This window comes from Eucyclogobius newberryi, unplaced genomic scaffold, assembly GCF_026437365.1.
Source record: "Eucyclogobius newberryi isolate DKJ021-1_F unplaced genomic scaffold, fEucNew1.0.hap1 SCAF_17, whole genome shotgun sequence".
Lineage (NCBI taxonomy): Eukaryota > Metazoa > Chordata > Actinopteri > Gobiiformes > Gobiidae > Eucyclogobius > Eucyclogobius newberryi.
In genome coordinates, this window is record NW_027315801.1 from 11,902,391 (window position 1) to 11,917,366 (window position 14,976).

Genomic DNA, 14,976 nt, shown 5'->3' on the forward strand with positions numbered 1-14,976 from the left:
AATGAGACACATTTCAACACAACAGATTATAGGGCTGTTTTCTGTCTATTGTCTAGTTTCTCACACACTTGAATACAAATCTGAGTGTGTAAATACAAAAGTAAGGAAGGGTTGTCTAAAGTAAATTGATATCAAAACTAGTACTGATTAAAACAAAGTAATAGTCACATCAACTGGGCTGTTCCTTAACACTTTTAGAATCATCTTTAAAGGTTTAAATATGGTGACTGAAGCCATCAACATGGAGAATATTTATTTCATTGATGAAAATCAATTAAATCAATAATGCCACTGTCTTTGTTAGGTCTTTTCTTAAGTGTTTTAGTGTCTTATAAAAATAAGACTCTAAAACACAGCTCTGAGCTGTGGCAGCTTTGACTGTGACAAAAGGCAAGGCAAGTTTATTTGTAGAGCCATTTGATACACAAGGCAATTCAAAGTGCTTCACAATTGGAAAAATGCATTAAAATCACAAAGAAATTACAGACCATATATATATATATATATAGCATTCCAGACACTCTTTCACTATTTATTCGACATTGCCAGCAATATAATGCAATACCGAGATAGTAAATAATGTTGTTCTTTAATTCTGATGCAATCAGATATACAAAACTTAAAACAATGTGGAAATGTGGGTATTTCCAGTGAATGAACTATGTAATAATAAAACAACATTAAAAGCCTCAAGGCTTATTTAGGTCAAAGGTCAACACAATGCTTTTTGATATATTTATATATTATTTTTTTTTTACTCAAGTAAATGTAAGTGAATGAAACTCATTACTGCTGTCTGTCAACAGGTAGATAAATTGGTGTGATTGGATCAATTTGTACTTTTGTTTTCACTTTGTCTTGATGTGCAGTGCAAAAGTGCAGTCTTTACTGTGCATTCTTTAATCTTTCTTGTTTGAATTGAACTGGTTTTAATTGCTGTAAAATACTTGAATATCATCTCTGATAGTGTCTGGTTCTGCCTCATAAGCACACGGAAGATAAAAGTCCCATTTCTTTGTGTAATGAGCCAAAGAGACACTCTCACATCCCAGCTGCTGCCTGGACTTGACACGTACTTCTGTTCATCACCGAGTCCTTCAAAGGTACAGCAACATTAAAGATGACATTAAGCACCAACTTGAGATTCAAAGTCTGGATAACAAAAGGTGTAAAAGTTTTTCACTAGATTGTAAAAGAAAATTAATTAAAACGAGTTGTAGAAGAAATCCTTTGACTTGGAGAAAGGGCTTTTATATGTATTATTTCATAGAGTTATTATAATCAAGAAATGAAACAAAGTAATGACCATTGTAACCCTGAACCCTGACGGAAATATGTATTGAGCTCAATCAGAAGTTTCAAGGGGAATAATATCAAAATTATTTAAATGCATTAATAATCTGTACCGGTACACTACTAAATATATTAAAAAAACAAATGGTAAAGAGAAAGTAATCTTGTTTTGTCAGATGAAGAGTGGGAAATGGGTGCACATCCCAGTGGAGGGCCACATATTCACAAGGAAATGCTAACTTTTAGAGAAACTGCTGCAGCCAGGAGGGAAACACAATCACTCAAACATTTGGACTGAAGGGAAGTTCACAATACACTGCATGTGGCCATTCCATTCAATTTTAGAATTATGATCTTGGGGCTCAAAACTCCTGCCATGGACACAATAAATGAATAGTTTTGGAACATACTTTTGGAAGCAGGATAAAAGGCCATCACAAGGAAATGGATGACACAAACCTGACCAACAACACAGTAACAAACATCAGACAAATGAAAACAGATTTAATTTGGAAATGGACAGATTTGACAGACTTTGGACCAAGTGCAATTCTTATTTCCTTTTGAATGGCTGTGATTGTGCTTCTTGTGTTCTTTTTACTTTGTTTTTTGCGCTCTGGTCGTGTTCTGATCTGTTCTATTATATGTTTTATTTGATTTTTAAAATTAAAGAAGAAGGAAAAAAAAGTCATAATATGCATTTTTTGTTATTTCGCAACAAGCTATATCACATGTAAATACTTATTAAAATTGTGTTTATCTAAAACATCTTAACAATGGGTTACACACTGCAAAACACATCCTCCTCTGGCCTCGCCTCCTCATAGCAGCATTTCACCGTAGTTTATGTCAGTGTTTTCATATGTTTGAACATTTGTGTATTACCTCACGTCTGAATCACAATTAAAGCTCATTTATGCTACATGTTTCTATGTAGAGATCTCTGCATTCCAAGCACCATAGCTTTATTTATAATTCCAGCCGTTTTTAATGTCGGTGTTCTGTTAAATGACCACCAGAAACTCACACACGGAGGACTGACACAAGCCTCAAACTCATTTTGGGCTAAATTTCAATGCTCAGGCTGGGTCACGAGCCGAACACAACGTAAAAAATAAAACAATCAAAATATAAGAAATGAATAGCTTTATATGGCCTAGTAATAGTTCTATGTGGACACTGTTGCACAAATCTGCAGAAGGTGAAAGACTAAGTCCATATTCATGCATCAGCAGCAGGAACAGGAATGTTTGTTTTCTTGTTGTTAGCTCCACACTAGCGCCGCTTTTAGCACAGCTCTAACGTCCACAAAACCGTCTCCTTTCCTTCTTCCATGTGTTTCCCAAAACCACACGTCTCTATCCTCGCTGAGATGTGCGCGTCTGCACTTCTCAGCCCTCAGCACTTGCTCCAGCAGCACACACAGCAGCGCTGAGCAGCGCGGGGGAGACTGCTGCAAAGGACTGTGGTACATTAAAGACATTGTGCATTAAAAACGCTGTATATCCATCGGAAATTAATAAATATCAATTAGAAATGTTTTGCGGGCCGGATTAGAATATCTGGGGCCCATGTTTGGCCCCCTGCTCTGCCTGTATCCGTATGCGTCTGGAACATGGAGCATAAATGGGCCTTAAGGCTGAGTTCACGTGGTCCTCAGGGACATAATATGTTTATACATAAACGCTTGCATGAGTCGGGAAAAGAACGTGGGGAAATTGGGTCAAAAGCTGCTGCCCGACTTCTAGACCTGACTTCTGAGCTCTTTAGCTGAACGTTACATTTGCATCTACTATTTGTCCATTTAATAAAATAAACAGATTTGCGGGAAAATACTATACTACACTGTTTAAATATAGATGCAACCTTATGTAAAAAATGGTTTTGTTTGTTTAGCTTATGAAAATGTTAACAAGAGCCAGATTTACTAAACATTTTTCGAGAGCAAATTCAGTAATTCATTAAAATCGCCAATTTCTGAGATTAAAGCCCCAACGGATCGGAATCCCGACATTGCATCTCGGAAACCTGAATGCAGCATAAAAACGGCTGTGGGCTGAAGTGGGCGGGGTTAGGTGAAAACAGGTGATCTCTGTGCACTCAAGCTTCAGTATTACACAGGATTACTCAAACAGACAGGAATCAGTTAAAATACAACAAATACACAGTTAAAATAAATGTTGGGTAATATTATGTCCATTTTTGACTGGGTTGGGAAAAAGGACCAAAACCTGTCAACTTCAGTCTCCTATTTTAAAGTCAAGCAATCACTGCCCTGTTGACGGCGCCTGTTTCCGCTTGTTATTTCCAAAATACTTTTCCAATTCCGGAGCGTCGGAATGGAAAACCCGCCGCACCAGCTCTGAAGGTCAACTATGACAGCGGCAAACAGAATTGGTCCTTTTCTGAAGTAGTTGTTGTGACATGTGATTTCAACCCACAACAGCTCGCACTCACAATGGAATAAATATAGAAAAAAGGGGATTGTGTGAAAAGTGCCTGTCGTCGAATTGAAGTTTTATAATATGTTTTCTCTTTGGTTGCAGACATCGACGAGTGTTCGTTTGACCGCACCTGCGACCACTTCTGTGTGAACTCAGCGGGCAGTTTCCAGTGTCTGTGCAGTAAAGGCTACGTGCTCTACGGCCTAGCGCACTGCGGAGGTAAGAACACGGCTTTTAATTGCAGATGCTTTTTGCCGTCAGGAGCCGCTACGTATAACAGTATCTAATTTAAATATGACATGCACTAGTAGCTCTAACCTTTTCAGCTGAGCCCACTCGCCTCTCACCGAATGGGCAGTGAATCTTCTCTTTTCACTGCCATTTGCCAACGAAAACTATGCACTTCTAACCGCAATTATAGCAGTTTGATTAAAATAGGAATTCCAATTATAAATGTTTTTTTTTTTCCCAGCAGTGGTTAGAGATCTTTTTCCTTATACTGTAAGTTATCTTCTTTGGTTTTGACACCATTATCAAATCAAATTTATTTATAAAGCACAATTCATACAAACTGCAATTCAAAGTGCTTTGCGGTGTTTAAAACACAATTAAAAAAGGGAATTTATAAAAATGTAAAACAATGTATGTCAGAGTAAAATAAAGAATACAAAAAAAAATTGTATTTTAAAATATTAAATAAAATAATTAATCACACAAATACTTTATAGTAAATACTTTTTTTCTCTCGTGGAGATTGTTGTTGGGTTGTTAGATGTTTAGATGCTTTGTGTAATAAAGAAAACTCTGTCTTGTTGTCGTAAAAAAGTGCTTATAACCTCATCGCAGTAAATAATTAGGATGCTTAGAATGCATTATGATAGTGAGAAATAACTTTGGACGGTTTGTCATGTTTTTAAGACGGTAAACATCAGGTACAGCAACTTGAAAAATAAAAGGCGTTCAAATGAAAATGAAAGCATTATTTTGATGAGTAATTCCAGTGTCATTTCAAAGCAGTAAAAGCACATGCGACGCACAGTACTTGCCTTTAACTTCATCAAAGGCACAGTACGGCATTTAGCATATCTATCTTGCATTTATTTGATTTCTGTTGTTTTTATTACAAAAAAGATAGACATAAATCATGATGAATCCCAGACCAAATTGAGAGGACTTTTGTCTTAAAGTCAGCTGTATGATATTAGTTTAATTTTGAACTCAGAGGAAGCGGCGGGATTCAATAAGTTAACACTTCTTCCCACTTCCCTTTTTGAGATATGTTGAGTAGTATTGCTGGAATTATATTTTTTCCTCTCAATGAGTAAGAATTGAACATACTCAAATTCATTAATTCAAAAACACATCTTTATAATATAATATATACAAGAAAAGTTACACAATGGTCCTTTTTTCCTCTGTTACCATAAGTTAAAGCTGTTTATTCTTCTCCTTTTAATCCAATCCCTTTAATAATGAAATACAGTTATTCAATAGATGATGTCAACACATTTGTGTGACGTCTTCCAAGTTTGACATCACCTCTTAACACATTCTAAAATCACAATTATCCTCCTGTGGCTGTTCAAATGATTTACTCCCAGCGTTTCATTACATTCCAGCAGTGACGCAAAACATAGCACTTTGGATTTAAAAAAAAAAAATCACCTTACTCTGTGTTCATTTTGATGGATCACCTTTTTTCAGCGCCGTTTTTAGTCCCGGTGAGTTGATCTTTCAGACGCATTGAAATGAGACGGAACAGGTGGCCACCCGGAAGGCGCTAAATCAATCAGAAAGCAGCGGCATAAGTATAATGTAAAGCCCAGACATTTTGTGCTGTACTTAATGGACTCAGACGAGACGATCGGCCTTTCTGAAAGTAAGCGAAGTAGCAGGCACATCTATCAGGCTTTAGCAGATAGCAATTGTGCTCGGGTCTGCGCGGATAAGATGGAAAGAGCTAAGATGGAGTGGAGTGCTAATCACCCGTCTTTACCGCCTTGGGCTTCCGTTCTTACCTTGAGAGGGAGAAGAGGTAAGGAGGTACACACTTGGGTGAACATGATGAAATGGTAGTGTAGAAGTCGATGTTGAGCATTGATCTGAACAGTGTAAGTGAAATGTTTTTTTTATAAAGGTGCAAAAAGAAGTTTTGGTTAGCCTGCCGAAGTCGCATGCAAGCCATTTGATAAATGTAATTACTGCAGCGTGGCCTTTTTCTTACGTAAATTGAAATGTTGCTTGGACCTGAAAATAGGAAGTAGAACAATTCAACCGAGATAAATTGTTTTCTATTTATAGTTTCACAGTAAATTAGTTGCAAGGGGATTTTTATGTGTTTTGCTTTTTCCGCATTTAAGCGTATATAAAACTGAACAACAAACACTGAACTTGACACAGATAGAGGAAGCAAAAGAAACAAAGGCGACAAAACAAGTCCAATGAAGCGCTTACGGCTCACACTGTCCAACATAAACAGGCCACTTAGTCCAAAGTTTGTCAAATTTGTCCTTTTTCAATTCAAAGTCGTCCTAATGTCAGTCCAGTCCTTAATCGTGGGTTCAGTCTGCGTATGCTATGCAGTAAATGCTACGCAGGCCTAATTTGGACCATGGTGTTGAGTCCAGTACATGAAAGCTTAAGTGACAAATGCAGTGACACAGATAGAGCCCGACCCCGCATCACTGTCCACACAGCAGACTGGACAGTAGTGACCGCCAGATGCTTGTGTGAGCCGGGCTCTGACTCTGTGACACTGCACAGATACAAGCCTGTTTTATCGTATAGTATAGTATCGTAGTCTGGAGGCGAGGTCTTTGTGGTTTAAAGTGTGTTTCCTCTTGTCTTAGTTAACACATATAGTATTTGATTGGTCCCCAGCTTTCAAACTCACAATGTTGATTTCTTTTTGAAAAGTCTATGGGGAAAAATAGCCCTAACCCGGAACCCGAGATGTGGGTGCTACAAAACAAAGAAATCTGTTTGCAAACTTGTACAAAACACACTCTGTAACATGTATCCGTGTCCATCACACATTTACTGTCCTGACTGACTCTGTTTACTGTTGGCCCAATGATGAAACCACTTTGAGTTGCTTGGCAGCCATATTTCCCACTAATAAACGACACAGTGGGACACTCTAACCTTGGTTATGGCCTGTAGTGAGGAACTGCGACGCCGAGTGCCATAAATCTCCGAGTTTATCTGAAATTTTCAACAACAGAAAATGGAGAGGAAATCATTCATCACTAGCGTCTGTTTCCTGGCGCTCTGAAGAGACTGTTTTGGCGGCACATCTCCTCCTGCTTAAATGCTCTCTGCGCTCCATCATAGTCCATCATGAGGGGAGAAATGATCCCCCGCTCCACTAAAGAGGCCTTCTGCTCCTGTCGCACCACTTTTACTGTTTGGCACCTGGACAATAAATATAACAAAACTAGAGAGCAAGTTTCACGTCGCCTTATTTGAACCGTGCAGGTGAAATATGGAAGTTAGGGTTTAGGTCAAGCACACATAGCACATCACCGGCTTCAGAGTTTTCTATTTACGGCTCTGATAATTTGCATGTGAATGTCTCTCTCCGATCTTTGCCCCATACTGTCCAACAAAGCCTATGGGCTATGGGAATATAAAAAAAAAACTTCAAGTTTTGACCTGCTAATTGAACCAAGCCCAGAGATGAGTAATATATATCACATTTTTGATAGTATCGTGAATGTTGTTTTGAAGATATGCAAAATGGGAATATCGAGCGTAAGAAATGCTCCAAGAAGAGCTGATTCAAAATAAGACGCGTTAATGTCCGCGTCATGCAGCGGTGCATCTGGCACAGCACACAGCCAAACCGAGCGGATGTAGGTGCAGGCTTTCATTCTCTGAGCAGTTTGGTCAGTTTGAGGAAGGAAAACGTGTAGAAGAGAGCAGCGAGGACGGCTTATGTGTTGTGCCACTTTCAAACGCTGCTTTGACAAAACTATGATGCTTTGCATTTTCACTTTCCATACGCAGCCATTTGTAACTGTACAGCTTCAAAAAGCAAATTTTCTCAGCAAAATAAAACAAGACAACTTTCACAGGCCCATGGCTCTTTTTACATTTAAGGCACGCATGAACCCCGCCTAAGGCCCGAAGTCACTGGGATAGGCTCCAGTCACCCGCGAATCCGAAAGGGAACAAGCGGTAGAAAATGGATGGATGGATGAAATGATCACTTTTGTAGAGTAAATCACCAGCGTGTGCGTACCTGTGAACGAGCGCGTCCGTGCGTTCTGTGGATAGATTGGGAAGCCATCTGGCTCAGTCTGAGCACGTCACATGATACGGCTGATAGACGACACATTTGGCTCTGAACCTCTATTATTCTTACTATAAGACGGAGAGCTCGTAGTTCTGTGCGTGTTTACAGACACTTGTTGTTGTCCGCTCCGGGACGAGGTGTGAGCGGGAGCAGACTGTGGAAACATCGGGATTAAAGGACCTCATCAGAGCGCGTTTTATAAAACTAATCATCTACCTGTAAATGTGATGAGGATGTAAAGTGTGATCGGTGCGTCTGAACCTCCCATTTTGCAGATCCTGTGATTTTTTTCAGTTTTATTTTTTTCTACTCATAAGTTGTAAAGTAAGGGGGCAGACGAGACTGTATCTGTCGTTACAAAAGCGCCACACATAAGGTGGAGGCGTCGACGAGAAAGTCATAAAAGATACATACACTCAGCACAGACATATGCAGAGGTAGATAGCGCGCTGACGTCTAGGGACGGTCAGACATGGGAAAGAATCAATCCAACGCCTGTCACGCTGGCAATGTCAAATAAATATGGGAAAGAGTGTGTGGAGTGTCTGCCAGTGTGGTCCAATAGATTTAGTTTTCCATCTGGCGGATCACTAATCACGGACAAAACGTTTGATTCATGTCAGCAAAATTGTTAAATTAAATTATAAGAAATTAATGTTTTGTGATTTCTGTCATGTCTTTATTGCATTTTTCTTCCTCTTGTGTGAAGCTCTTTGAATTGGCTTGTGTACGAATTGTGCCCTACAAATAAACTTGCCTTGCCTAAAGTATTATATATATTATATATTATACCGAACTGATCAAAGTAGGTTTCTACTTGAGGGATAAATTATATCTATTCCAATCACAGACGTTTCAAATGCGGAAGACGTCTCCTCTCAAATATCCTTGTAACATTCAGATTTAAATTTATAATTTCTTTTACCTCAGATTTATTGTTTCTCAATCGTCTGTAATATTTTTACTGCTCATAAGTTGCCACACCATGGATGGACCATTTGTTTCTTCGATTGGTTAATCCTCCTGTCAATCACAGCCATCATAAATCGTGAGGAATACAATTCCAGACCATATGCTGTATTAAAAGTGTTTCCCATTATGTCTTTATAAAAAGCCTGTTGCCTTGGCTCGCAAGAAAAAAGATCCAGAATTCCTGGCTTACAATCACTGACCTAAATATGTGTTTTTAGTACAGATCAAACATTTAGTCTTGAATAAGACTAAACTTTCCCTGCATAAAAAGAGACAGATTTTGAATTTAAAGTGCACATGGCAGGTGCGACTACACATTTTTGTAAAATGTAGTGAAGATGATTGAGCTCGGGATGAAACATCAACAAACGTCCTTTACCATGGAAATCCACCATGCTTGTTGCTGGTGTGCTAAATATGCACATGCAAAACCATTAAAACGTAAACAAAAAAGATGTGTTCAACAACCTGATATTCAGCTGAGCCACTACTGGGATTTATCAATCTATAGTGTTAGAATAGTTTTGAATAAAGTATTGAATTATCACATTTGATGTCACAATCGTGAGCATTATTTATTTTTCTATAGATTTAGATTTTACTATAACTGTTACTGTTCATTTTGGTGAAGTTTATAATGTTACAATAATGTGACTTCCTGGTTGGACGTGAGCAGCAGATGTGACATAGATTGAGGTAATTTCTGTTATTTAGCAACCATTTTGTAAACAGGTTCCAAAATACATACTAATTACCCAATACTTATGATTTAACAAATAACTAAAAATAACACAGTTACATTATTGTGCAAACTGTCCAGCTGTCTCTAAGAACGCCACAAAATCAACTCAATATGAATGAATTAATTTCAAATTTCCCTAAAATGTGCCGCCTGTCTGTAATCCAACCATCATAAACGACTCATGAGATGTTCATCTTGTACTTTTAATCCTCCCGTCTCGTCTTCGAATGTCTAGTCTTAAAAAGAAAAACATGTTGTAAAGGTCAGCGTGGATCTATCCTCTCCCACTCAAAGAAGCTCCAAACGACTGGCAGATGAGCTCACCCATCCATCGGATATTCATTAAAAGTTCTTTGTCTTCTAAACTGCGTTGCTGTGACGCGGGCGGATAAGTAGCGTATCTCGTGCTACATTTGCAGGCAGGCCGGGGCGTCGCGTTGGCAGAGCTGATGAAGTCATAGCACTCTCCCGGGACGGCGGAGGCGCGCGCGGGCTCTTTGTGCGCGCTGAATAATTGAATGAGACAACCTTCGAGCATTTCATATCAGCGAGCCACATCATCAATCACTGCCATTATCTTCCCCCCTCATCCCCGGGCCGACCACGACTGCTCCGCCGCCTTAAAACGCTAAACTCATTACATGTGCAGCCCGGATGCTTTTAGCGGCTCGAGAGGCGCAGCGGGCCCACAGAAAGGTGATAGCAATTCTCCACGAGCTGCAGTAGTTCTGTGCGTTTGACTGTGAAAGACGCTGTATGAAAAGGAGCGGCGTGTTTTAAAGCTTGCGTAATGTAAAATAGACTTATCTGAGCTTTTAAGTGGGGTACGTTTCAAAACCTCGGATGTTTTCAGTGAGGTTGTTTTCGCCTGAACTTTTATAGTGGGGAATAAGCCAAAAGAAAATGTTAATTTCTTACGATTTTGTTGGATCCACATCACAAAACAACGACATTGTCAAATCTACACTTAAAGATGTTTCATTTAATCAAGTTGCATTTGTAGATTTATATGGGATGGGACATGTTTTTTTCTCCCATAGAGACAAAAAGATCAGCCCTTAAAGTATCTCATATGAACACCAAATTAATACTTATGATGGATTGTACTGAAGGATAATCCATCAAAAGTATTATTATTATGTTAATATGCCTGATTTAGCAAAGTTTAACAAAAAGGAAAAAAGTCAATCAAATCTCATCTACTCAAATTAAACAAGATCCAAATTCTTGATTAAACATGTGAGCAAAATGAATTTAACATTTAAAACTGGCGCTATCCATTTTAGTGCAATTTCGGCAATTTCTTATTTATACATGAAATGATTACATGATGACATATGTTTAATAAATGTTTTTCTTACCTTTATGTAAGTCAACTACAGATGCGTCTAAAGTGTCTCGGCTTAATCAAGATTTATGTTCACAATATCTTAAAATTGCCTGTTTAAGAGGTAAATAAATCATCTGCTTGTTCTGAAAGTTGATTGAATCCACCTGTCACTCTCTCTCTGACCAACAGGAGGCGTGTGTTGGGAAAAGTGTTGGAGAATTCAGCTGCATTAAACACTGAAATACTGAATAAAGCAACAAATAATAATAATAATTCCCCCAAAATAGCGGTTTATCCCCAAATCAGAGGTCCCATCTATAAAGCACGAGTATGTACTAAAATGTTACGCACAAGACCAAACTTTGAGCTTTTAGAGGCACCAGAAGAGTGGAGAAAATCTTCAAATTTGAGGGAGAATTACACGAGATTGGATTTTTATTGCTTAGCCCTAGTTTCCACTCTTTTCTTAAGCAAGTGAAACCAGAAGCGGCTCATGTAGAGATGTTTGACTGAAGCTTACTTATGTGTACTGGGAGCAGGACTGTCACTTTACACAGCAAATCCACTTTTATTAGAAATATTTTTTACATAGTACAAGTCTATATAATGTCTGCCCTTCATTCTCCACAAAATATGTATATGTAGTGCTGAGAATGATGTGTTCACTGTGTTTCTTGCCTCTTTGCTACAGTGAATAGGCCCAGATAACATTATGCATGAACCAGCAGATTCTTCTTTCTAAGCCGGACTAAACCTGCACTACTTTAGCTTTGGTGTGGGTCTTTGTATTTGTCACATACACATAATAACAGTACATGTTGTGAAATACTTATGAACACTTATAAACCAGCAAAACAAACACATACATGAAAGAGAGTGTTAGTAAGTAGACTACACATTTCACTCAAACGTAGTGAACATGATTTACATACATACACGTTTTTTGGGGTGAATTTTTGGTGAAGTTTATAATGTTACTTCCTGGTTGGACATGAGCAGTAGATGTGATAGTTATGATTTGACAAATAATAATATCTGATAATAACACCTTTATTGTGTTAAATTGTTGTTTAAACGGTCAGATAAATGTGTCTTTTGTGTTCAAATCGTCCCTGCATTTTGGATGGCCCGTCACTTTTTGATGACATCACAGAGTTTGGATTATGTTTAAGATCTCAGCTCTGCATCCTGTAATTTTCATCCTCTTTTATTTTTAAATCTTTCTTCACAAACTTTAAAACTTTACTAGTGCAAACAAACTGATGAATACTTGCCACAGGTTCTGTCCCACCAAAAGAAGTAATGATTAGAAAACACATTATAACCTTTCATAAGCACTCATAATACACTGTTAACTGCTTCCGAAGAGTGCACACGCTTTTTTGCTCGCTCCGCTTGCTATCGCTGCTTTCCTTATTTATTTTGCTTTTTAATCAGTTTTTGTCTTCCAAACATTTTTGCTTTAGACTTTTTCAAGTAAACCAAGGATTTTAAGAACATTTTTCCAGTTTTAACGACATATCTGACGCCAGCGACATGTCCGTGAGAAGAAGGGAGAAAGACTGTGAACGCTGTCGGAAATATCAACAAGAAATTAATGAGCTGAAAACACGGATATTTGTTTTGGAATCTGAAAAAGTTCTTCACGATACCATTCCTGTGTCAACCGATGGTAAGAAGAGCACACTTTTTACAAGAAAAACTGCTACTTTCAACCTAAACCGCAGTGACTCTGTGTCGTTTCCAAAACTGTCTAAAAACCAGAAAGACCAGGCTGTTTCTTGGAACAAACTTGGAGCAAAGCCTAAACGATACAAAGATAACGTGAAGTCACCTAAAATACAGCTCACCAACAGATTTTTACCACTTTTAGAGATGGAATTAAATGAAAAAAGGAAAGATGACGTGGCCAAAATACAGCAAGGAGGAACTGTGCCACAAGCCAAGGTCACGCAGATTGTTTTAGTTGGGGACGGCGCGATAAGTCACGTGACGCATGAAAAGATAAACACACATTCTTTTCCAAGCGCCACTGTTTCTGAGATAACGTCACTCTTTCCAAATATTATGGCTAAGCATGGAGGAGCTAAACAGCTGATTGTGCACGTGGGTGCAGTGGACATGCGGCGGGAACAGACTGAAGTTTTGAAAAAAGACTTCTTGAAGTTATTCGACGTGCTTGATAAAATGGAAATCAAAACATTCATAAGTGGACCTCTTCCAAACATCGACAGGAGGATAAACAAGTTTAGCCGGCTTCTTCAGCTGAACACATGGCTGTCCAAAGAGTGTTCCCCGAGAGGACTACACTATATTGAGAACTTCTATCTATTCTGGAAACGAGAGGACCTGTTTAAGAGAAATGGCCCCCACCTATGCAGAGGTGGAGTGAGGGTGCTGACAGAGAACCTGCTCCACGCTCTGAGGCATTGGACTGGGCCTGGACAGGGTCCTGAGCAGATAGTTAGAGAAGAGAGGAATGAGAGAAGAATTCCTGCTCCATCAGCCAGAGACCGAGCCAATGTTTCAACATCAAAAGCACCACAACCTCAGCCTCCACCAAAGGATTCATCAGCAGCTGCTCCACCACCACCAGCAAAGGATTCAGCTCCAGCTGCTCCACATTCACCTCCACCGCCTCCAGCAAAGGAACAATCTTCAAAGGCCTTGGACCCATCTGTGACAAGCCCAACAACATCCCTGTCATCGCCCCTGCCTTCACACCAGCCCTGGGTTCCCCCTGCAACATCTACTCCCACTAAAGATTCATCATTCTCCTTCTCATCTCCACTCTCACCCATGGGCCTTCCCAGCCATTTTGAAAGTCTGATCAAATCAGGCATTAAGATGGCTCCACTCACGCCCAATATAGCAAGGGCTATGTCAGTACCGACTACACCAACAAAAGCCCCACCACCCATCCCCCCTCGCCTCTCACCTGGTCTCAAACTCTCCTTGGCTACAAAAGCCCTACCACCCATCCAACCTCGCCTTTCACCTGGTATCTCCCATAGCTAGGATGCACTGGGTCTCAGCGTTGCCGGGACTTATTGTCACATTAAAAATCAAACCAACCCGGGGCCCTATGTAAAAAGAGCCCCCCCTAGTGCAATTTCTGTAGTCACATCATCACAGAGATGGAAAAACAAAATGCGAGTCAGGCCCAATCTGAGAAATGTGATTCATATTCCCTGTGAAAAGATAAAGCCCAGTCTCACTGAAACTAGTCTGAAACTTGCTGTGCTAAATGTCAGATCCTTATGTAACAAATCTCTCTTAATTAATAATTTTATTTCTTCTTATAATCTTGATTTTATGTTTTTAACTGAAACATGGCTTGACAAAAACACAGGAAATGTAGTTCTGATAGAATCTGCTCCACCCAACTTTAAGTTTGAATCTGAGACACGAGAAAACAAAAAAGGGGGTGGAGTCTGTGCTGTCTTTAGAGATGAAATAATTACCCGCAGGTTGTCTTTTGGGGTGTTTTCATCATTTGAGTATGTATCCTTTAAAATGGAGCTAAAACGGTCTCCATCCATTCTCTTCATTGTTTTATTCAAGCCTCCCCAGCACTGCCAAAGTTGTATTGATGATTTTACTGAGATGCTTTCAGTCATATGCACAGACTTTGATGGTTTGGTCATTACAGGTGATTTCAATGTGCATGTTGATAATATTTGTGACAGAAACGCTAAAGAGCTTGATGCTGTCCTTGAAACCTTCAGTCTTACTCAGCATGTGAGAGGCCCCACCCACAGCAAAGGACACACTCTAGATCTCATAATTACAAAGGGGGTAAATATTTCAAATGTTAATGTGATCGATGTTGCTCTGTCTGATCATTTCTGTGTCTTCTTTGACCTGTCTGTTTCTCCCAAACCTCCGGTTGGTCCTG

At 39.2% G+C, this 14,976-nt stretch overlaps 1 protein-coding gene across 4 annotated transcripts in view; it reads left to right on the forward strand.

Moving 5' to 3' along the window:
- Positions 1 to 14,976, forward strand: part of scube3 (signal peptide, CUB domain, EGF-like 3) — a 147,098-nt gene that overhangs the window by 117,638 nt on the left and 14,484 nt on the right. For all 4 annotated transcript variants that reach the window (XM_072449156.1, XM_072449158.1, XM_072449157.1 and 1 more), the window contains one exon: positions 3,840 to 3,956. In XM_072449156.1, the coding sequence (XP_072305257.1) occupies positions 3,840 to 3,956 (117 nt within the window). The remainder of the gene's footprint in view (positions 1 to 3,839; positions 3,957 to 14,976) is intronic.